Below are 25233 nucleotides of genomic sequence, written 5' to 3'. Positions count from 1 at the left end.
TGTACGTAAAGCACTTGGCAACAGTAAGCCTCTCATCACTGTTAGTTATGATCTGCACATCTCTGAAGCTTTAATGTCCCCATTCTGCTGCTGAGACAGTTAAGTAGGCAAGTAACTTGCCTAAGGCCATACAGCTATTGAATGGAATTCAAACTCAAATTCGGGGGCAATCTTCCGGAGAGAGAACTGCTCTATAGGGAAGACAGGATTTTAATTGGACTCCAAAGGACTTTTATGCTGCGATTTCTGCTAATTCTCAACCTCTATGGTCCTAACTGTTTGGATTATAAAAGTAATACATGCTCAGTGTGCAAAAGGAGGATCTGTAGAAAAGTAAAGATAAGGAAATAAGTCCTCCGTATTCCCATCATAACATTTTGATATATTTCTCTTCTTCTTTACACACCAGTTTACTCAGCTGAAATCTTGCACAGATATAATAATATATTTTGTTAAGACAGTACTATCTGAAATTTCCAATGCTATTTAATTCTTCATATAGATCTATCTTAATGGTCACAAGTCAGATTTTATTATAAAAAAGATCTCAATAAATATATTTTTGCATGAAATTTGCATTTGCTTCTTTAGAGTAGATTCTGAGGAAAAGAATGACCATATCAAAGATTTTGTACATTTTGGGGTCCTTTCCCTTATGGATACAAAAATGATTTCATTACATGTTAGCTGCCCCTGAGGATAGGAATTATGTTTGCTATCTATATTACCCAAAGGAACCATGTAGTGTTTTCCATATAGAAAATCTTAAAGACACTCTTTAAAATAGTACTATTGATTCAGTATTCTTTGCTCTGTATAAATGTTGTTGCCTTGAAACACTAATAATGGATGACTGGGGAGAGAAATATGTCTGTGTTGTTACATAATACATCCTTATTGGTTAAAAAAAAAAAAAAAGGAAGGAACCTAGATTGAACCTATATAGAAACTTGCTTTTTTATCTAGTAAAGCAACATGGTATTGGGGCAGTACAGTACTACAGACAAAAAACTTGAAATCAAAGCACCTAGATTCAAGTCTCAAATCTTCCATTAAGCAGCTACGTGACCTTGGTCAAAACACGTCATTTCTCTGATCCTATTTCCTTATCTCTAAATGAAAAGACTAGACTAAATAATATCTTTGCAGTTTTCCATGAGTCTATGCAAGCAAAGTCAAGGTAAAAAGTTACAAGGGATGTGCCTTCTTTGTACACACTGGCACCCCACTCCAGTACTCTTGCCTGGAAAATCCCATGGATGGAGGAGTCTGGTAGGCTGCAGTCCATGGGGTTGCTAAGAGTCGGACACGACTGAGCGACTGAGCGACTTCACTTTCACTTTTCCCTTTCATGCATTGGAGAAGGAAATGGCAACCCACTCCAGGGTTCTTGCCTGGAGAATCCCAGGGACGGGGGAGCTGGTGGGCTGCCATCTATGGGGTCACATAGAGTCGGACATGACTGAAGTGACGCAGCGGCAGCAGGAACTACTTGGTACTGCTAGTAACTACAATCCATTGCAATACAAACTATTGCATTACTGCATATAACGCAGCCTGGAAATGTAGCCAGGAATACAAAAGTGAATAAGATATAGTGCTGGACTTTTTGTAAAGCTCACAGGCTCACCAGGGAGACGATAGGATAGCTGCTAATAAAGAGAGCTCTATCAGGTACTGTGGATCTTGACAGAGTGTGGATCTAAAAAGGCTGCTACAGAGAATGTGAGCCTTTTTAAAACTAGTGAAAGCAAAAGTTGCTCAGTCGTGTCCAACTTTTTGCAACCCCATGGACTGTAGAGTCCATGAAATTCTCCAGGCCAACTGGAGTGGGTAGCCTTTCCCTTCTCCAGCCTTTCCCTAACTCAGGGATCAAACTCAGGTCTGCTGCACTGCACGCAGACTCTTTACCAGCTGAACCACAAGGGAAGCCCACGAATACTGGAGTGGGTTGCCTATTCCTGCTCCAGCAGATCTTCCCAACCCAGGAACTGAATCAGGGTCTCCTGCATTGTAGGTGGATTCTTTACCAAATGAGCTATAAGTGAAGCCCTGAGCTTTCCATTTTAAAATCGGAATGGAATTCAAATTCTCATCTTGAAGAATGAGAAGGAGTTTAGTCTCCAATAAGGGTATAAAGCATTTCAGGCAAAGGAAATAGCCTAAGCAAAGGCAAGGAAGTATGAAATTAAATAAGATGATAAATGTATAGCAATTAGCACAATGTCTGCCATATGGTAAGTGCTCAACCAATACTAGTTATTGTTTTGATGGTGATGATGATAGTGCTTCTGAAAGTACACAGGAAGCATGGGGATGGGACAAGTTCAGTACAGTACAGTTCAGTTCAGTTCAGTTGCTTAGTCGTGTCCGACTCTCTGTGACCACATGAACTGCAGCACGCCAGGCCTCCCTGTCCATCACCAACTCCCGGAGTCCACCCAAACCCATGTCCATCGAGTCAGTGATGCCATCCAACCATCTCATCCTCTGTCGTCCCCTTCTCCTCCTGCCCTCAATCTTTCCCAGCATCAGGGTCTTTTCAAATGAGTCAGCTCTTCGCATCAGGTGGCCAAAGTATTAGAGTTTCAGCTTCAACATCAGTCCTTCCAATGAACACCCAGAACTGATCTCCTTTAGCCAAAGACTAAACTGGAAAGGTAGGCTTGCAAGCTAATGAAGTACCTTCTTGCATGCTCCATTAATAAATCAGGACATTATCTTAAAAGAATGGAGAAGCTATCAAGGATTTTAAGCAACGAACTCATGCAAAGAGATCTGTATTTGGAAGGATCATCTAGATCATGGTATTGGGGATGAACTGGTAGACGAGGCCCAGGACTAAGAGAATCAATGTTATTGTGATCTATTAGAGTTTTTTTCATATTAGGCACTTTCAAAAGGTTGAAAGTGAAGCATTTAGTATGTGATAACTATCTCTTCAGCATTATTACATGCCTGTGGTTGTGGGGTTAAAAAACAACTGAATACCAAGGGGGAAAGGAGAGTGGGGATGAATTGGGAGATTGGGATATTGATACTTTTGATACTATGTATAAAATAGATAACTAATGGGAACCTACTGCATAGCTCAGGGAACTGGACTCAATGTGCTGCTGCTGCTAAGTCGCTTCAGTCGTGTCCGACTCTGTGCGACTCCATAGACGGCAACCCACCAGGCTCCCACATCCCTGGGATTCTCTAGGCAAGAACCCTGGAGTGGGTTGCCATTTCCTTCTCCAATGCATGAAAGTGAAAAGTCAAAGTGAAGTCACTCAGTCGTGTCTGACTCTTAGTGACCCCATGGACTGCAGCCCACCAGGCTCCTCTGTCCATGGGATTTTCCAGGCAAGAGTACTGGAGTGGGCTGCCATTTCCTTCTCCAGGACTCAATGTGCTATGGTGACCTAAATGGGTAGGAAATCCAGAAAAGAGGGGTATACGTGTATGCATAGCTGACTCACTTTGGTGTGCAGCAGAAACTAACACAACCTTGTAAAGCAACTATACTCCAATAAAAAGCAATTTAAAAATAACTGCATAACCAACTAGCTATGTTTTTCTGAAACATACATACCCTTGTGGCATTGGTAGATGGTATCTTCAAGAGGCAAATCATAATTCTCAAACTGGAGTCTAAAGAACACTGTGAACCGATACAAAAAGACAAAAGTCAGTACTCTTCTTAATACATCTTCTGCTTCATATGTTTTCTCCAAGCAAATTTATGTTAGGAAAAATATCTGAAATATATCTGTCTTCTTACAGGTTTCCATGTCATACATTCATGTTGGGGAAAAAAAAGAGAATTCTTAGCTTTAAATAATTAAGCCATTCATTAAGCAGTTAAACAATTAAATAATATTAACTGATATTAAATATGCCCAGTTCTAAAGAGGTAGAATAATTTGTGAAAGGCCATGTTGAAATAAAAAACCTATTTAGATCAATTTAAAATCATTGGAGTTATTAATCCAAGTAAAGAATGTTTAATCTGCCCTTTCTCTGCTACTAACAGACATAACAAAAACCTGGGGGAAAGCAGTAAAATTTCTACAAATGAGAACCATGCCTCACAAATCAAGCAGCACCGTATTTTGGCACGATTCCACATCAAAATGTACTTTTTAAATAATATTTGGGACTGGGGGAAAAGTGTTACAGCAAGAATAAGCAATGGTATTATTTAACATGGTTAATGATACCGCAACAGCAGATCTCTGCAGTTGTGTAGAATATTAACCTCTTTAAGACAGTATAAACAAAGTCAGTGGTTCTTCAAGTGTGATGCATGGACTAGCAGCATCTGTATTACCTGGAAACTAGCTGGAATGCAAACCCTCAGGTCACAACCCTACTGACCTGGAAGTTCTCAGAATACGGCCCAGGAATTAGACTTTTAGCAAGTCCGCCAGGGGCCCTGAGACACACTGAAGTTCGAAATCTACTTCTCTAAATTGATGAGAACAAACTACAGAAAGTCTCTCAATGGCTTAATCTTTTCCCCAGAGATTAAATACAATACAAAACAGGATGGTCAGAGGAAGTGCCCAGATAGAATCCAGCAGAGTGAGTTTTCAGATAAATTCTGAAAGCATTTCACAAGAACCTTCTAAGAAAACCGTTGCTCTATTTAATCTGCTCAATACCCATAGGAGTTGATGAGACATTTACATTACTTTAGACCAGGGGCTGAAAACCAGCTGCTCATCAGGTCCCCATAGTGACCTACGAAGCAAGTCAGGAAATATCCTGGAAAATGTGGGGAGATGAGCAACACAAAGAAGGCATTCTCAAATAACAGCTGATTGGAATCCAATAGCAGCTGATCCCGTTAGCAAGGATGTGCTTTCTAGTTCTCAAGAATCTCAATTCTCCTTCTCATCTCACTCCACTCTACTCGTTCACCTTGCAGTCAGGGTCCCTTTGGACAGGGCTGACTGCTATAAATTAGGCTTACGAATTTGCCATGCCTGCCCCTCACCCTCTTTACTAGTGTGTGGCTCTTAAGCAATGAATGGCCCTGACCGGCTCTCCGGTCCTAGAGAGCATCCATGTGGCCTTGTTAAAATGCACGCACTTGCATTCCTAAGTGTATCTGTACAGTAGCTACAAACATACATAGTTTCAAGGTATTCATCCTCTTTGCCTGGACTTATTCAACTACTTCAGATTTCTGGATAGCAAGGATCAGAGAACATGAGAGATGCTAAAGACCTCAGCATTCCTGCTTTTCACAGTAATTTCAGACTCAGAAAACAGAACACACCAAGCTAAGGGCCCCTGAATTATCATCCTCACAGACATTATTAAAGGTTATATTTTCCACATCTGCCAATTATGAAAAATGTATTATCAGAGACGGTTGGATTTTTTTTAAAAACAACATGTTACATGTATGTAATACTCATTTCAGAAGTGGTGCTACCAACATGTAACTTCACTTGGCTGATCAACAAGTGATTTATTTTGCTGTGAGTTGAATATCTTCATTCTGTGATCTGGATAAAGCACAAAAAGCTTGTGGAACCCATGAGGTTCAAAGACATAATAGTGGTCACCGCCAGCCACCTCTTTTCTCCCTGCTATGGAGACCTGAATTCCTTCAAATCACTCTTGTCTGAGAATGACTCTGAGTCCACTAGTGGAAAGGACACTAGCCAGAATCCCTGAGTTCTGATCTTTTCACTGCCACTATCTCTAAAATTGAAGCTTGACATTATATGTCTGGTCTCCTTTCAGATGAAACTATTTACTTACAAATTTATTTAATATCCATTTGAGAACATTTTCTAAATAAACACAATCTACTAATGTCTTCCTGAACTTTTTATTTTTTAACCAACTGGAAACATGAAATTACTAAGTCAGAATGCCCACTGAATATTACTGTCATTCTGCAACATTTGGAGAGAAAATCTCAATAACACTTTCTACTCTGTGGCTAACAAAGATTCCTTCTAGCCCTTTACAAAACATTAAATCTTCCTAGACCAGGTGGCCTGCAAACAGTAAGGAAGTGATTTGAAATGAAATCCTGGGTTCAGCTTACCTTCAGAGGTAAAACACAAGGCAGCTTGGCAAAAAATGTCTGAAACTGATTGCTGATCGTGGTCCAGAGGCTACTAGGAGAATCCATGGGCAAAGCTTCCATGAAGGTAGCAATGTTTTCCAAACAGCGTATCATAGCACCCCCTGCTGGTAAATTCTTTTTGTTATTTAGACCCTAAAAACACAAAAGCATAGGCAATCAACTGCTGAAATGGTGTGGGAATTCAGACAGCTGTTTGGTGAATATCAGTTCTTTAAAAATCATATACTCACGTTAAAAACATGTGTTGTGTGTAAGCTTTGTACCTGGCAGGAGTACAGAGAAAAATGGACTAATCTACAGAAACTTGGGCGTAGGGGGAATTGTGATTTTTGACTCAGGGAGAAAAGGTGAAACGTGAGCAGAAAACTGGAAATATCTTCCCAGGATCTACAATTGGTGTGGTCAGGTGTTCAGAAGACAAAGTGAATGATGCTTGCTAGTATCTCTACCAGCAGTGATTAACACACACACAAACTCTCCATGGCTGTTCCTCTTACTCCAAATTTGAATTTCAGGAGACTTGCCCATTCTCTTAAAAAACTTCCCTGGTGGCTCAGATAGTAAAGAATCTGCCTGCAATGCAGGAGACCCAGATTCAATCCCAGGGTTGGGAAGATCCCCTGGAGAAGGGAATGGCAACCCACTCCAGTACCCTTGCCTGCAAAGTTCCAAGGACAGAGGAGCTTGGAGAGCTATAGTTCATGGGGTCACAAGGAGTTGGACATGACTGAGTGATTAACACACACATTAAAGGAACAACAAAGTCCCCAAGGCAAGCTGCCAACCATCCAAGTTAACTGAAAGAGTTAATAAGTAGAGGAAGAGAGACAGACTCCAAGTTAAGTGATACAATGAATAAGCTGTGGAGGTGAGAACTGACTCCACTCTACTCTCCAAATAGGCAGACTTTGAACCAAGATTCTGAGATAAAAAAAAGCTGTGAAGCTGAAATTTGAATCTAAAGTCACATAATGTAGTGCACATGGCTTTATCCACCACACATTTTGAAAGCTGAAAGTGAGAGTTCAGAGGCTGGCATCCACCCCTCAGTGGAGGGGTCCAGAAGCTTTAAGTACATCCACACTAAAAAGCAGTGTCCAACTGACTATTCTATGCATTGGCCATTTTTATCTTTTAAGCTTTCACATATTAAATTATTCAGCATCTAATTTAACATTTAAATTTTTAATATTTAAATTAAATGACTTTGAATTTCTTTCTCAGAAGCGATTTCAACAAGGGCTTAGAGTTTCAAAAAGGCAAACCTACCTCCAAGAGCTGGCTGAGAGCAGCAATAGAGCTCAGCTCGTTGAAGTCCATCAGAGATGTGGCCAAGGTCCGTAAAAAAGTCCCGTCTGGAAAGTCAATGGTCAGATTTAGTAGCATTCGTGTTTCAGCAACTAGCCAGGTCTGTGGTGTCAGCCTCCCCCGTGGATGAATTACCTTTGATGGTGCTCTGGAACAGCTGTGGGAAGATGCCATTGGGAGCCAGCTGATGGAAGATACAGCGCAGGAACTGCTTGGCCACCCCAGCTGCATTGCCGGGGACCATCATGCTGGGGTTGAGCAGGGAGAGAAAAGAACAAGGAATCTTGGAGCATTGAGCATGAGTTCAGATACTTATTTACTTATTTATTCACATGCACAACCGTCCTCTTACGGAATAACTCACTGTCACTTGCATTGATGAGATGAAATATTCTAGTCACATGGAATCGCTATTAACAATAAGCTTTTAGAAAGAGGGAACCAAAAAAAAAAAAAAAGAGGGAACCAGGTAATGCCAGAGTTGGTCTCAGACTAATTCCATCCTGTTGTACAGATGAGGGTTCCCAGGTCCAGAGAGAAAATGTGACCTGCAAAGACCCTGATGCTGGAAAAGATGGAAGGCAAAAGGAGAAGAGGGTGGCAGAGGATGAGATGGTTAGCTAGCACCACTGACTCAGTGGACACCAATTTGAGCAAACTCCAGGAGAGAGTGGAGAGGAGCCTGGAGTCCATGGGATTGCAAAGAATTGGACATGACTTGGTGGCTGAACAACAACAACAAAGGTTACACGTCCAGAGGGTGGCAGAGTCAGGACTAGAATTCAGGATGGGGATTATCAGTAAGATCCTCCCATTAAGTGTCGTTGGCTATGAGAGTGAGCACCTCCAAGGAACAATGCAGGGAGAGAGATGTTCATTCCTATTGGAAGAGCAGGTGCATTTTCTTGGGGCCTCTGAACTGGTACTTGTAAAAAGGTTAGGACTTTGATATATCCAGTTTTCCCCTTTACCCTCTGCACCACCTCTGCATGTCAAAACAGGGAGCCAAGAGATGATTATGTACCCTTTTCCTTTAGACCAAAGTATTAGAAAAGGGACTTCACCGAAAGTCCAGGAGTTAAGACTCTGCTCTTCCACTGCAGGGAGCACGGATTCAACCCCTGGCCAGGGAATTAAGATTTCACATGCTGCACATGTTAATCGCTTGGTCATGTCCAACTCTTTGCGATCCCACAGACTGTAGCCCACCAGGTTCCTCTGTCCATAGGATTCTCCAGGCAAAAATACTGGAGTGGGTAGCCATTTCCTTCTCCAAGGGATCTTCCTGACCCAGGAATCGAACCCCTCTCTCCTGCATTGCAGGCAGATTCTTTACTGTCTGAGCCACTGGGGAAGCCCCACATGCTGCATGGTGTGGCCAAAAACAAATAAATAAATGAGATTAAAGCATTAAAAATCTCACAAAGTATCAGAACGGACATTCCCAGAGGTGACTCTGGCTGAGTGGCTGAAAGGAAGAAAGAGGAAATCAAAGAGCCCAGACAGATAACTCACAAAAAGTCCCTCTTACCTAAATTGTTCTTTCTGCCTGTCTACCCTGATATGCTGGTTCAAACTTATAGGTCAAAAACATTCTTCGGGAAGAAATGACACCAAGTTTTCACAAACCCTTTCAAAAATTAGAGGAGGGAACCCTTCCCAGTTTATTTTATGAGGCTAGCAAAGCCCTAAAGCTAAAATCACATAAAGCATTACAAACAAAACAAAATAAAACAGAACAAAAACCAAGAAAGAACATAAAAGAAATAAAAAGAAAAAGGACAAACCAATAGTCTTCATGGACATTGAATCCAACTGTACATACATAAGAAGAATGATTGACCATGACCAAATAATTTATCCCAAGAATATAAGAATGACTTGATATTCAAAACTCAATGAATGGAACTTAATACCTTAAAGAAAAAAGTGCAAAACACATACCATTATTTAAGTGCCTTTGGCAAAATTCAATCTGAATTCATGATAAAAAAAATTATCAGAAAACTAGAAATAGAAGGAACATCCTGTCTGGGTAAGGGCACTTATGAAAACCTATAGTAAACATAACTAATGGTGAGATAACAAATGTTTTTCTCGTCAGATTAGGAACAAGGCAAGGATGCTCAATCACATCTTTATTATTGTACTGGAGGTCCTAGTCATTGCAATAGGGTAACAGAAAAAGGTATAAAAAATCAGAAAGGGGTAGAACTGTCACTATTTACAGATGACATGATTTTTTACATACAAGTATGTTTACATTTCAAGGACTCTAAAAAGCAGCTATTACAACTAAGTGAATTTAGTTTATTACAGCACAGTGTTAAAAAAAATAGTACATTTGTATATCAGCAGCAGAAAGTAAGAAAATGAAAAAAATTTTTAATTCTGTTTACACTGACTTTAAAAAACAAAATTTCTGGTAGTAAATTTAACAGAAGTTATGCAAGATCTCTACAGTGAAAGCCACAAAACACTGCTGAGAGAAACAAAGACAAAATGAAAGTATACATTATGGTTATGAATTAAAAGACAATATTTTTATAGGGTCATTTATCCTCAGATTGACTTATACTTTGAATACAGTCCTAGCAGGCTTTTTCTCCCCAGATTGAAAAGCTAATTCTAAAATTTATATGGAAACATAAGGAATCTAGAATATCCAAACTAATCTTCTTGAAAAGGACGACCAAAGTTGGAAGATTCATACTATCTGACTTCACGACTTACTCTACAGCTACAGTAACCAACACAGTGTGGTGGCAGCGTAATGTATGGATCAGTGAAAAAGACCAAGAACCTGGACATTTTGCTGTTGTTTAGTCGCTAAGTCATGTCCAGCTCTTTGCGACCCCATGGACTGTAGCTTGCCAGGTTCCTCTGTCCATGGGATTCTCCGGGCAAGAATACTGGAGTGGGGTTGCCATTGCCTACTCCAGGGGATCTTCCCAACCCAGGGATCAAAAATGCGTCCCCTGAACAGCCTGCATTGGCAGGTAGATTCTTTACCACCGAGCTACCTGGGAAGCCCTTGGGTTACATGGGCATATGCATGTGCTGCTTCTTCCACCAGGAATGTTCTTTCTATAAGTTGCTGTGCGGAGCACTCTCCTACTATCTTATTTCTTTAAATATCATTTGCTCAGAAAAGCTACTATATCTAAAATACCACCTCCACCCCTCTCTATCTCCTGGGCTTTCTTGATTATTTTCATAGAATTTAGTACTAAATGATATTAAATTATCAGTTTTCTTTTGTGTTAATTAGCTCATTGTCTGCCTCCTCAACTAGAATCTAAGTTTCACGAGAGCCAGGATTTGCTCTTTTGTTCACTAGGGCATCCCCAGTTGCTAGCAGTCACTCCATAAACAGTTGCTGAATAGGTAGCACTAGTGGTAAAGAATTTGGGCTCCACTGGTAGCTCAGCTGGTAAAGAATCCACCTGCAATGCAGAAGACCCCAGTTCAATCCCTGGGCCAGGAAGATCTGCTGGAGAAGGGAGAGGCTACCGACTCCAGTATTCTGGCCTGAAGAATTCCATGGACTATATGGTCCGTGGAGTCTCAAAGAGCTGGACATGACTGAGTAACTTTCACTTTCACTTCACTTTTAGTGGTAAAGAACCTGCCTGCCAATTCAGGAGACGTGATATAAAGGAAGCAGGTTTGATCCCTGGATGGGAAGATCCCCTGGAGGAGGGCATGGCAACTCACTCCAGTATTCTTGCCTGGAGAATCCCATGGACACAGGAGCCTGGTGGGCTACCTCATGGATATAGGGTTGCAAACAGTCGGACATGACTGAAGCAACTTAGGATGCATGCACACAGGCACATACAAGTCTTAATATTCTTTCTGTTCACAGCATTTAGCAGTTTACAATCATAAACTCATGCAAATATTGAATTCATGTTTGCCTCCCAGATAGACTTTAAGCCCCTCAAAGGCAGCAATCATGTCAGTTTTGCCCCCAGTGGAAACCTAAGTATCTAGCAGGCTGCCTGATATGGAGTGGACTTTAAGTATTTGTTGACTAAAATGAGTGAATAAATGAAGGTGTGAATGCAAAATGAATGTGTGCTCTCTGAAGTTGCAGCTGAACACTAACAATATTCATCTCATGGTAAACACACTTGTGTTTTAGAAATGGATGAACATGCACAAGGGACAAAAAGAAAGTGAGCTTTGACTCATTTAAGGAGCTTACCTTTCTGCTTGATTAGAAAAAGTCATGCTGGAGGCCAATCTAGGAAATAAAGTAAACAGAGTCACATGAGTGTCATGCTTTCATGATAAAATGCAAGAGCACTGTATGCCCCACTGCAGCTCCCATTTAGATGGGGGCATGTAAAACCACTGACAATTCCCTTGAGCAGGGACAGAAGACCCATTCAGGGGTCAGTCTCCAGGTTCAATTTCATCCAGTTTCTGAACTCTGCTTTCTACATCAAATCAGATATTTCCATGGTGAGGCATACAGTTGAGTTAGTTGACTATCACCCAGCCAATCTATAGGCATGTCCTTTGCAACCAAATCTAACAGACGTCAGAACAGTATTTGACCTAGTCCACCCCTATACTGAAAGTGAAAGTTGCTCAGTTGTGTCCCACTCTTTGTGACCCCATGGATTATACAGTCCATGGAATTCTCCAGGCCAGAATACTGGAGTGGGTAGCCTTTCCCTTCCCCAGGGGATCTTCCCAACCCAGGGATTGAATCCAGGTCTCCCACGTCACAGGCAAATTCTTTACCTACTGAGCCACAAGGAAAGCACAACAATACTGGAATGCGTAGCCTATCCTTTTGGCAGTGGATCTTCCTGACCCACGAATCGAACTGGGGTCTCCTGCATTGCAGGTGCACTCTTTACCAACTGGGCTATGACGGAAACCCTATCCCCATTTTAACTCGACTCAAAATTTATTTCTGTGTATAACTGATTCACTTTGCTGTACAGCAGAAACTAACTCAACATTGTAAAGAAACTATTCTCTAATAAAAATTAATTTTAAAAATTCATTGCTTTGTATACAACTTCTGAAACCTAACCACAAATAAGCCACAAACTGTAAAAACCTCTAGAAGATAGGAAAATGTGTAATAAAGGAATTTGTCAGCTAACTGTTAAGTTGAAAAGACATCTTGGGAAGAGAAATTTTTTAGGTTAAGTAATCAATATGCTAAGTTGCTTCAGTCGTATCTGACTCTTCGTGACCCTACAGACTATAGCCTGCTTCTGTCCGTGGGATTCTCCAGTCAAGAAAACTGGAGTCGGTGGCCATGCCCTCCACCAGGGGGTCTTCCCCACCCAGGGATCAAACCGGAGTCTTTTATGTCTCCTGTATTAGCAGATGGGTTCTTTACCACTAGCACCACCTGGGAAGTCCCAATTATATGGTTCTATATAAATGGAAATACTCTAGATGTATAGAAAGAAAAAGAGTATACTAAACTGATGGGTTTAGTAAAACGTGTCTTGATCAGTAAGATATTGAAGAAACAAACATGGAGAATGCTAAAATTTTATTTATTTAAGACCATAACAGTGACTCGAATTCAGACTGCATTTGGAAAAGAACAGAGGGTCCAGCACCAGTAACACCAGACACCATTCCCAGTTGGCTCTTCCATACTAATGACACTACAGTGACTAGGTAAGCACTGGCAAATGAAATAAATAGTAAAGAAGGGTGCAGTCAATGTGATCTTCAAGGCTGCATCTAGAAAAAGGGGTGAGTAGATTAAGAGGGATCCAAGTAGAGAGCAAAAAAATGAAATCATATAGAAAGTCTTGTGTGATAAAACGAATGTGCTGAACATACACGCTCTTAGAACATGCTGGAAATAGTTCCTGTGGGACTAAAATAAATAAATTAAGTGTTCATAAATCCACATTACCTCATTTGGAATTGAGGCATGCTAGGAAACCCTAAACCAGGTGACTACTCAATCTGCTTTATCAGTAGTTCTAGCTGCTAAGAATCATGGCAGCTTACTTTAACGCTCTCTCTGTCTCTTGCTTGTCTGTCCAAAGGAGGTAGAGATTTACTTTTTTTGTTTTGGCTGGGGGTGTCTTTGGCCATGCCTTGAAGCATGTGGGATCTTAGTTCCCCGAACAGTGATGGAAAACATGCCCCTTGCAGTGAAGTGGATGATTAACCACTGGACCACCGTTTGTGCACTTAAGTATCTAAAAATATATCTGCACTGTTCTCTTTTCTTCAAAGTTTGTGTGTTCCCATTCTAACAGTTGGCAATGCTTGAACATGGTTTATTCTCTTATGTTAAAACAAACAAAAACAAAATAAAAACCCCTCTATGTATCTATTATAATAGCAGATTAGCTATTTCAAGGAGATAGTAGAAGACCAGAGCAATAATTCTATCTGTTCTAAAACTGAAAAGTATTTCTAAGTATTAGAGGTGGAATAGTTACACCATCTCTGATTATATACGCTTAAGGTATTCCCTGGTAGCTTAGCTAGTAAAGAATCCGCTGGAATGCAGGAGACCCTGGTTTGATTCCTGGGTTGGGAAGATCCCCTGGAGAAGGGATAGGCTAGCCACTCCAGTATTCCTGGGCTTCCCTGGTGGCTCATGGTTCAGTTCCTGGGCTGGGAAGATTCCCTGGAGGAGGGCATGACAACCCACTCCACTATCCTTGCCTAGAGAATCCCCATGGCAGAGGAGCCTGTTGAGTTACAGTCCATGGGGTCACAAAGAGTTGGACACAACTGAGTGACTAAGCACAGCACAAAATATACACATCTAAGGGGATTTTAATGCTTCCCTGTTTGTCTTTAGCTTGAAATCATCTCTTTTTTTTCATTAAAAAGATTAAATTTTAGCTCCATTAATATTTATTCCCTTTCCTCCATCAAATACCAGGAATTTGAGGCTTCCCTTGTGGTCCAGTAGTTGAGAGTCTGTCTTGCAATGCAGGAGACATGGGTTCAGTTCCTGGTCTGGGAATATAACCACCTGCCATGGGGCAACTCCACCCATGTCCCACAACTACTGAGCCTCTGCCCTAGAGTCTGTGCTCTGCAACCAGAGACGCCACCACAATGAGAAGCCCTCAAGCTGCAACCAGAGAAAGCCTGCGTGCAGCAACAAAGACCCAGACATTTTTAAAAGCTTTTATTTAAAAAAATACCAAGAATCTGTAGAATCCAGTTTTTTCTCCAACCTCCTTCATAGAGACTTTTCGCTAGGAAATCATTTCCACCCTGAACTCCCGTAGCACTCAGCGCACACACTCAGCACAGCTCTTACTGATGCTCCATCTCTTATGGCTACTCAGCTTTCCCACACATCATGGTCCTCTTCAACAACTAAGCCACAAAGCACTCACAGGCAAGAGTTAGGCAGGCGCAATGCCTGCAGCCTAGAGACCCAGCTCTCTGCTAGCACAGACTGGACACAATACTCATTTGTTGGTGTTGTTTAGTCACTACGTCATGTCTGACTCTTTTTGACCCCATGGACTATGGCCCAAAAGGCTTCTCTGTCCATGGGATTTTCCAGGCAAGAATACTGGAGTGGGTTACCATTTCCTTTTCCAGAGGCTCTTCCAACCCAGGGATTGAACCCATGACTCCTGCCACATCTCCTGCATTGCAGGCAGATGTTTTTACTGACTACCACGGAAGCCCCAGTACATTCATGTGGAATCTAATGCAGTCCTCTCCTGTACGTTGTGCATGCTAGAACTACAATTTGTTACTGAATTTGAACTCTACTTCCATGAAATAGAGCACTTTTCTTCTAATGTCCTATGTACTAAATGGAATTTTCTTTATATGAAAATTCTCTGAGTAGCTGAGTTTTAATCAGTCAGGCTGAAGGCTCTATTCCCCAAATGTGTGCCTCCTTCCTTCTTCTGAGTCAGAAGTATAAAACTGCTATACTTCCATTTATCCCTTCATATGGCAGTGCCCCAAGTTGCATAATGAAGTGAGCCACTCCCAGATTACAAAGTGCCTAGAGAATCCACCTTAAAACAGACAAAGAGAGGTAATAATATCTAAAAGTTACAAAGTGTTTAGTGTGAGGAATTCACAGTTCTGAGTGCTGTGACACACACTGGCTCACATAGTAACAGAGAACAAGGAACCAGTAGGGTCTTAGTGCAGTTTTCTCTAGCTCCACTCTGATACTGTGACTTGCGACCCTACATGGCTGTAGAATTCAACCAAAAATTTGGTCCCTTCGGTTTGTGAAATTAGTCTGAGTTGATCCCACAGATATTAAGCATCTGTAAGGTTACAAAATGTTTCACCTTGAACTGACGGTTAATAGACTGAGTAAGGCTCCTTTCTACCAATCAAAACAGAAGCTGACATTCACCTTCCCACAGACTGCATGATGTCCAGCAACAAGGGGGCTGCCAAGTCTGGGCTTAAGTGGATGAACGTAGAGAGGACCACAATGGCCAGCCCCAGGGTTTCCTCATCGTACTCTTCCAGAATGGCCCCACAGTCATGGCATCTGCAAAGAAAACGGAGGAATGCTTTCTGTGAGAGCTGACAATGGTTTCAAGATATAAGTGCATATAGCCTTTTTTTTTTTTTTTTTTGGTGAGAGTTGGAAAAATCCCCAAAAGGAGGTTTATGGTCCCTTTTTAATAATAAATAGGACACTTGAACACTAGTCTCACCTTAGACACAGAAGTAGCACACACAGAAGAGACCTTGAAGCTTCCTCTGATCACTGAAAATGGTCTTTCAACTCATAGCTATCTGGTCTACACAAGCATTATTGATCCCTTTTACAAGAATCACCAATTGGACTAATAATTTGAGGTTTCTGGTTGAGGGATTTTATGTATGTAAAATTATTGCCAGGGATAATCAATAAACAGATTTTTTTCCATTGGTTGAAATTAAAAGTGAAAAATGTCTAGACACAAATGGAAGCCTTCCTAAACTTTCAGATCTAAAAATGTCCTATTTGTGAGTGAAATAGTCAATAGAACCCTATAGAAAACCTCACTCAGATCAGTTTTATGAACTCACCACCTACTGAGTATAGTCTATAAAAACATAATGGCCCTTGCTCTTAAGGAACTTCCAACTTGTTGCTCTTCACAGTATCTAAGGTAGGTTCAGTTAATTTCATCCCAATGAAAGCAGAGCTCTCTTTTCCGGCTGTGGCTGGGCAGCTTTATAACGTGAAGGGAAGTCTCCTAAGAAAAAGCAAACGGAGCAGAACTACGATTGCTACTGTGACTTTCTATCTGAAAACTTTCCAAAATATGTGTGTGTGCGTGTGTGTGTGTGTGTATATAATATATATATATCATTCCTTACAAACTGACTTTTCTAAAATACAAAGTTCACTTTTGTAACTAAAAAATAGATATCAGATTGGCCCAAAAGTCTGTTCATGTTTTTCCATAAGCTGTTATGGAACCCAATGAATCGAGTTCCCCCAACAAAGGCAACCGGGAAGACAATTAGGAAAGATTGAGTCTTGGAGGAGGACACAAACATGAGGAAATTATACCAAAGAAGGAGCTAAGAAGAGCCCTCCACAAGCAAGTAGGTGCTCCCCATGTGGACATTCTAAGGCAGCTGTTCGAGATAGGCCCTTCCCTTCTACAGTAATGATAGCCAGCTATGACCAGCTGCAAGGATCCTCATGCCACCCCCTCCAACCTCACCTTCCTCCCTTTTTATCACAAACTTACTCTTTGGCACTTGGCTCACCTTTACCAGGAAGCCTGCTCAGCCCAAGAGAGATCTCTCCAAGCTTGAAATCCTACAAGTCTTATTCTTTATCATACTTACTGAACAACATTTATGCGCCAGGCAATGTACAGGGAGCTCAACTACAAAATACAGAGGAAGGAGTCCAAGTCGCTAAGGAACTTACAATCTACTACAAACATGTGTGTACAGACAACTAAACTATTAAAATACAGCGTGCCAAGTGGTAGAACAGAGAGATGTATCAAATACTATGGAAACTTGGAGGATGGCATGATGCATTCTGCCTTGTGAAATCAGAGAAACTTTGCCTTAAGCTGGATTTTGAGGTATGAGCAGGAGTCCACCAGGCAGAGAAAGTACAGAGAGAAGGGCACCTATGAATTTGTGGAGGAGAGAAAGAGTTCCTGGTGAGAACTGGTTAAGTCCATACGTTCACAACCTGAAGGGCCTTTTATAATAAGCTAAAGCATTTGGATTTTGTAAGAAATCTGGGGATACTGAAGGCAGACAAACAAGAGGCAACACAGCCAATCTGAGATTCAGAGAATGGATCTCGCCAGCAGGATGGGAAAAAGAATCAAGCCTCAAACTTAGTCCCACCCTAACAATTTAGAATCTCTGATTGGGGGATTTTATTGGTATGAAGTTGTTGCTAGGAATAAGTGGACATCATTTGCATGAATCCAAATGGAAAAAAAGAAAAACACTTTGGCATAAACAAAAGCTGCTCATACAATACTGCATTTCTAAAATAACAACACTCATGGCTACAGCCATTTGAAGAACAAATTATGACTTAAAAGCATAGCATGCTCCTCTGATACTTTCTCACACCCGTGGAGAGCCAACTCTCCAATTCTGTAAACAGTGAAGAAAATAACTGTGAGTTTACTTGTCTGTCATCACCGTCGGCTGTTCGTCTGTGAATTCTTCAGGCGCAGGCACAAACATACTCACGATGCTGGGTGCTGACAGCAGGCTGGATTTCGTGGCCCCTGGATAAACAGTAAACACAACTGGTGAATAAATGCACGTTGCTCAGAGCCTGGAAAAGCACAATTCTCCTCTTAGAAATCCTGCCAAGATTCCCTTCATAGGATGTAACAGGCACAGCCCAATTTCATTGTGAAAAACCATCAAGAGTGAAACATATTCAAGAAAGACTGTGATTTGTTTTGGCTTATATCATTTTGGAGAAGGAAATGGCAACCCACTCTAGTATTCTTGCCTAGAGAATCCCAGGGATGGGAGAGCCTGGTGGGCTGCTGTCCATGGGGTCGCATAGTCAGACACGACTGAAGCGACTTAGCAGTTAGCATATCATTTTAAGGGTTTTCCAGGTGGTGCTAGTGGTAAAGAATCTGCCTGCCAATGCAGAGGACATAAGAGACGTGGGTTTGATCTCTGGGGCAGGAAGATCCCCTGGAGGAGGAAATGGCAATTCCCTCCAATATTCTTTCCTGGAGAATCCATGGACAGAGGAGCCTGGTGTGCTGCAGTCCATGGGGTCATAAAGGGTCGGACACGACTGAGCAACTGAACAACAACAGCAAATGATTCAGAGAATTGTTATCTGAAGGAAGCAACATGAAAATTTTCGGAAACTTCACCAAGGGGGCAAGGTGCTTCAAACTGAGGGAGAAAAAAATAATATCAAAGCCTTTGAAGAGTCAAGATGCTTCATACAGACTCCCTCGTCTGATCAAAGGCTACAAAATCTGTTCATAAGGAGACCTTTGTACCCCAATGGCAAAGGAAATTATCTGAAAATATCTTTAGGTCACTTCTGAAGATCCAAAATGGAATCTGAATTTTGCTACTGTATTTATCAGCTCTCTCTGATCTAACAGGCTTTCCTAAGTGTACCCAATTGTATTGTTAACAAAGGTCTTCAGTTTTTTCATAAGGATGATGCTTTGAATGAAAGCAACATAGTTATTACTAGCAAAAGTATAAACTGATTAATAATAGAAAAGGCAAGAACTGGGCCAAGATAAAAGAAGATGTGATTGATTATTAAAACAGTTAGGTAAATAGAATGAAGTTGCTTCAAGAAAACAAAACACAGAAGGTTCAAATCCACTACTTCACATTTCCTGCACACTGACACTCCATATCTACCAGGTGCCAAAATGTCTGTGCTAAAAGTGGGAAAACTCAGCCCACAAGATACATGCTGATATACATGCAGTCTTACTAGAAATGTAAGAAATTGATTTAAAAAAAGAAAAAACAACTCTGAGTCAAGGGTTTCAAAAGAGTCTTGCCAATTTCTATTACTTACACAGAAATCACAATGCAAGTCAAAAAAAAAAAAAGAGAGGGAAGCAAAGTCATTTGGGAGGTTTCAAATCAATCATTACCCAATACAAATGCCAAGGAACAGATATTTTTGACAGTAGCGTTGTGAATTTATTTTTCCATATGTCAACACAGAATGTACAATGCAATATTTATGACAGCCATTTATAGAAGCGGTAAGTTATGAGATATTGGCCCCTATATAGCAACATTAGCTGAATCATTGGATTTCTAAATACTGCTTATGGTAAGGCAGCAAAGAGTAATATTTGCAGGTGGGCAGTGCAAAAAGGAAGCCACTGAGCTCAGCTTCCTTTTGTTATAACCGAGTCACAACAAAGTCTGCATTATTAAAGGGAGTTCCATTATCCCTAGTTGTTAGCAACACTTCTGATACTACCACTACTGTTCATCTGCTGAATATCCAAAGTGTACCCTACATGGAATTCGGGAACAGACATAGAAGGCTGTTAGAAACTTGAATGAAGAGGGAACCTCCTACTATATATTTGCAGGACATGTATTAAAAATGTATTCCAACATACACTAGGTGCAGACAAGTGCCATTGGGTTCTACTTATATAAGATACCTAGAATAGTCAAGTTCATAGAGTCAGAAAGTACATTAGTAAATGCCAGGGGCCCGGGGTGGGGGTAGAGGCATGGAGAGTTAGTGTTTAATGGGGACAGAGTCTCATTTCAGGAGATGAATGATGCTGAGGGCTGCACAACAATGCGAATGTGTGCAGTGCCACTGAACTGTGCAGGTAAATATGGTGAAAATAGTATGTTTTATATTATGTGACTTTTACCATAATAAAGAAAACATTTTAAAAAGACCTCAAAAAAAAAAAGAGAGAGAGAGAGAAGACCTCCTCCAAAGCCTAGGTTCAAAGTTGGACATTTTGACAAAAGTCCCTTTGGGAGTCTTAGAGAAAGTACAAAGGTGTTGGTGTGTCTCTAAGCGTTCATGCACACCTCAGTCCCCTAGTTATCAGTGGATATTTCAGTTCACCAACAAACAGACTTTCTGTCTTTGTTCTCATTACATCATTCCACTTTTGCTTCTACTGACTGTGTCCCTAGGTCATGACCAAGCACCAGAGTTTGTTTAACATCCCTGGCTTCTGCTCATAAAAGCTTTCCCTTTGCTCCACATCCCCTCCAGCATTTATCGTTTGTAGATTTTTTCGATGATGGCCATTCTGACTGGTGTGAGGCAATACTTCATTGTAGTTTTTATTTGCATTTTTCTAATAATTAGTGACATGGAGTATCTTTTTACGTGCTTATTGGCCAGCTGGATGTCATCTTTGGAGAAATGTCTGTTTAGGTCTTCTGCCCATTTTTGGATCAGATTATTTCTGATATTGACCTGCATGAGCTGTTTATATATATTAGAGATTAATCCTTTGTCAATTGCTTCATTTGCAATTTTTTTTCCCATTATGGAAAACAGTATGGAGATTCCTTAAAAAAAAAAAACCAGGAATAAATCTACCATATGACCCAGCAATCCCACTACTGGGCATATCCCCTAAGAAAATCACAATTCTAAAAGACACCTGTACCCCAGTGTTCACTGCAGCAACATTTACAATAGCCAGGACATGGAAGCAGCCTAGATGCCCACTGACAGATGAAGGGTAAAGCAGATGTGACCCATATATACTATGGAATATTACTCAGCCATAAAAGAGGACGGATCTGAGTCAGTTGTAGTGAGGAGGATGAACCTAGAGCCTCTTATACAGAGTGAAGTAAGTCAGAAAGAGAAAAACAGGCATCATACACAAACGCATATATATGGAATCTAGAAAAATTGTACCGGTGAACCTGGCAGAGAACAGACTTGCGGACACAGAAGGGAAAGGCGAGGGCGGGATGAACTGAGAAAGTGGCATTGCCATATACACACTCTCACGTGTAAACAGATGGCTAGTGGGAACTTGCTGTATAATACAGGGAGCCTAGCCTGGTGCTCTGTGATGACCTAGAGGGGTGGGATGAGGGGAGGGGAGGGGAGGGAGACCCAAGAAGAAGGGGATATATAGATTCATGTTGTTGTATGGCAGAAACCAACACAACATGGTAAAGCAATTTTCCACCAATTAAAAAAATAAATTTTTTAAAGGTTTCCCTAGGCCCATGAATGAGAAGTCTCATCTCGTTGGATACAAGGGATACAACTGCTACTCACTGCCAAATAAATCTTATCCAAAGCTGGAGTTAAGTCTCCTCATTCATTCCTAAGGAGAATCAGAAGTGACATGGTCCAAAACAATAGGTCTGCTTGATTTATGGGACTAATTAAGACATGCGGTCATAATTCTTTTTTGTTTTCTGGTTTTCACCAATGATCGGTTAACCTGCCTTCTAAATTTAAAGACAAAAAGAGAAAAAGTAACAATTAACTGGACATAAGATGAATTTTAAAAATACATATTCTGGACTTTCCTGGCGATCTAGTAGTTAAGATGCCATGCTTCCAATACAGGGAGTACAGGCTTGATCCCTAGTCAAGGAATTAAGATCCCACATGCCTCGCAGCATGGCCAAAAAAAATTTTTTTAATATTCTGACTATCTTAGCATAGATTTATTCTCAGCTTGCTCCTCCAGTTAGCATAAAGTCTAGTGTTCATTTTGCTCGGTTTCAGATGGCTGAAAAGAAGCTGTCCATCTATGATCTCAATAATCTAGAAGGAACATAGATAAGGTGAACATGCTCAGAGAAGTAGATGCGTGGGCACTATGGGAAACTAGCATGTATCAGGAGGAACGCCAAAAGACCCAGAGCTGTGTGGTCTAGAAAAGACTGAGGAAATAAGCAACTGGTGGCTTTCTTCAAATGTCTGAAAAGTTGAATGAGAAAGTCTAGACTTGCTTTGTGTGGCCCCAAGGTTTAAAACTTCACTATCAAGAAGAGATTTTTGTCAGTCATGTTCAAAGATGGGATGTCATACACTCACTCTTAAGTCGTGGAAGAGTTTGAGCAAAGGCTGAGTTCTCTTCCCGGAGCTGCTGAAGAGGAGATTGCAGCCCCTTCTGGGTGACTAGATGACTGACATATATATATGGTCCCTTTCACTCTTACAGTCAGATTTGTGACACAGCTCACCTCTCATTCTCAACGGCTGTCCCTCCAGGTCAGGATTTAGGCACACTGGCACATTACATTGGCGTTTCCCGGGCTGTATCTGTTCTGTGGATAAATAGAACATTTCAGTCTTCAGTGTGGTCAACTACACACAATTCACAATACAGTGAATTTAACCAATAATCTCTTGGGGCCTCTTTGGTGATTGATAATGTTGCTTATTAACATTTACAGGAAACATTCTAGATTTTAGCATAGGGTTGCTTGGGCTTTCCCTATAAACCTGCCATTCAGGTGCAAGAAATGCAGCTGAAAGCAGCAGAGCATCTGAAACCATCCCCCACAACGTCCAGATTCTCTAATCTCCACTCCCAAAAAGCTCAAGTCCCATATCTCTTGATATGAAATGAAAAAAAATGAAAGGCCAATGTCACAGCCATGAAAAAAATGTTTTATGCAAATCAATAAAAACATAAGTAATCATTTGCAGCAATGACCAGATAGATCATCCAGGAAACATGTGGAACTGGTAGCAAGGAAATGAGAGGCAGCTGACTGAGGGCTGAGGAACAGGAATAAGGGGACAGGGGCAGATGGAGGAGCAGCACTCCAGGAACACCTGTTTCAGGTGAAAGATGAGGCAAAGAAGCAAGCCATCAGATGTGCACGGGTGGAGAAGTGGCAGGTACTCTGTGAATGAGCAGGTGCATGCTGCCGCAAGTTGATCATGACCCAGGCTTTAGGCTGCCTTTCTCAGTGTGTCTGCAGGACCAGATGTCTTCTTTTGGAGACTAGCAAGCCACTGAATCAACATGACACTGTATGTGGTATACAGTGACATGCCACCTAACATGGAACTCCACACTCATTGACTCTCCTCTGGTCTTGGATTTGGGGAGAACTTTTTATGATACTAATAAAAGCGAGAATATAGAGATGAAGCTCCAGGAGGACTTGGCGACTAGCGAATCAATTTGGAGGATGGAAAACAAGCCCAGGAAAACTCAGATGAAAGAAATTCATATAGCATGTCAATGGCAAGTATTAAATGAGAAATCAGAATGATATGAACAAGGCTGCAGTTTGGTTGGGAAGTGAAAAATTCAGTTAAATGGGTTATTTGGCATCATGTAGATTTTTTTCTAGATTAAAATTTGGAACAGAATTTGAGATCTATTTGCCTTTTTATAACTCTACAGAGTCAACCACTCCAGGCTGCAATTGTAGTCAGAATCTACAATGGTTAGCTTAGGCTGAGCTTGTTACAGAGAACAGTAATAGCATAATAAAAAAAATCTCCAGGGCCTCAGGTGCACCTAACAAAAGATGGGTGTTTAGTTATCAGAGAATGAACAGAATAAACATTTCCACTGTCCGCTCCTGACATAGCATCAGCTCAGTAAAGAGAGAAACAAGGTCCTCTCTTGTGTGAACAAAAAAAGCTTCACCCAAACCCAGTAAACTCTCAAAGCTAGTTATTCAGTGTCTTTCTCCTTATCTCCTTAACCCACTGGCTTTTGGTCATTTCATTATTCACTACCACTCATCACTAAAAGAAAGATAAAACACTATACTTTTCAAATGTTAAGAACCTTAGAAAGGCCAGGAGAGTTGAAATTATCTGTTAAATATAAGATTGGGTATGGTGTGTAAGGGTTAGTAATCTAGATTAGTTCTCTCTCTCTTTTCTTTTTTTTAAAGAATAGTGGGGGAAAATAAGATGAAATCTCTATGTAGATATTATAGCTATGAGAAATTTACAGTATCTTAATATTTTGGTTTTGTGGACATTGCAATTCTTGGTCATAAGGAAGGCTATTAAAATGATTTCATGTAACTGTAGCCAGAAAGTACTAACCAAGATTTGAAAATAGTCCTATCCAAGTGTTGGCCCCCAGAGCATATCACACTAGTAAATCCTGATATTTTCATAGTGTATGCATCTTGTGGTAAGCTTTCACAAATATAATCTTGTGATCAAATGACCCATTTAATTAAAATAAGAAAAAAAGGAAAGGCACGCACTCAAAAGAGCAAAATTGCGGCAGTACTACTGGCTTGAGGAAGTAGTACCTGTGCAGAACGTGGTAACAAAGTTTAGAAAATGCAGGGTGATCATGTTTAAAATAGACATGTCATGGCAGTCAATTCTTACTTTAAAATTGAGGTTAGAGGCAGTTCCATCGTATGAGCATGAGGGTGTGCAGCTGCAACCTGGTGACCCTGCTAACTAAAACACAGAGCTCATATTCCCAGACCTACCCGCAGATCATGACGTCACTAAGCTGAAATTGGTTATGACTGTTATCATTACTATCAAAAAGTCCCTTATTTTTGATACATCATCACTTATAAAACAGAGAATATTGATAATCTGGTGTTTTGTTTTCTAATTTGCAACATGAAATCATAGTTCCATACCCTCCTTTATGCATTTACATCATTTAACCCCCAAAGAAATGGCCTAAAATTATCTGGAATCTGAGTCTTAGAGGAAAAAAAATAAAAGAGTTGGACCAGCTTAGATGGAAGAACCTGTGGCTCTTAAACACTCAGAAAGTTTAAATAGACTTATTAATTACCTTAGGTTTAAAAAAAAAATGTTTGAACCACAGAATACAAGAGAAAATCTATTCTTTCCCAAGGAAGCAGAGGGGACACAGAGAAAGTGGCATTCCCTAATCTGAGAGGTAAAACAAGAAGAAAAGCTTGAC

The 25233-nt window shown here is 40.8% G+C and overlaps 1 protein-coding gene across 1 annotated transcript in view; it reads right to left on the bottom strand.

Annotated features, from left to right (window-relative positions):
- Positions 1 to 25233, bottom strand: part of UNC79 (unc-79 homolog, NALCN channel complex subunit) — a 225599-nt gene that overhangs the window by 44080 nt on the left and 156286 nt on the right. The window contains exons 34-41 of the mRNA XM_052659741.1: positions 22541 to 22624; positions 18012 to 18114; positions 15756 to 15896; positions 11613 to 11651; positions 7538 to 7650; positions 7364 to 7449; positions 6053 to 6226; positions 3578 to 3646 (exon numbers count right to left, since the gene is read on the bottom strand). Of these exons, the coding sequence (XP_052515701.1) occupies positions 3578 to 3646; positions 6053 to 6226; positions 7364 to 7449; positions 7538 to 7650; positions 11613 to 11651; positions 15756 to 15896; positions 18012 to 18114; positions 22541 to 22624 (809 nt within the window). The remainder of the gene's footprint in view (positions 1 to 3577; positions 3647 to 6052; positions 6227 to 7363; positions 7450 to 7537; positions 7651 to 11612; positions 11652 to 15755; positions 15897 to 18011; positions 18115 to 22540; positions 22625 to 25233) is intronic.

Source organism: Budorcas taxicolor, chromosome 21 (assembly GCF_023091745.1).
Source record: "Budorcas taxicolor isolate Tak-1 chromosome 21, Takin1.1, whole genome shotgun sequence".
Classification (NCBI taxonomy): Eukaryota; Metazoa; Chordata; class Mammalia; order Artiodactyla; family Bovidae; genus Budorcas; species Budorcas taxicolor.
The sequence above is the reverse complement of the archived record's forward strand: the minus strand, read 5'-3'. Positions and strand labels throughout refer to the sequence as shown.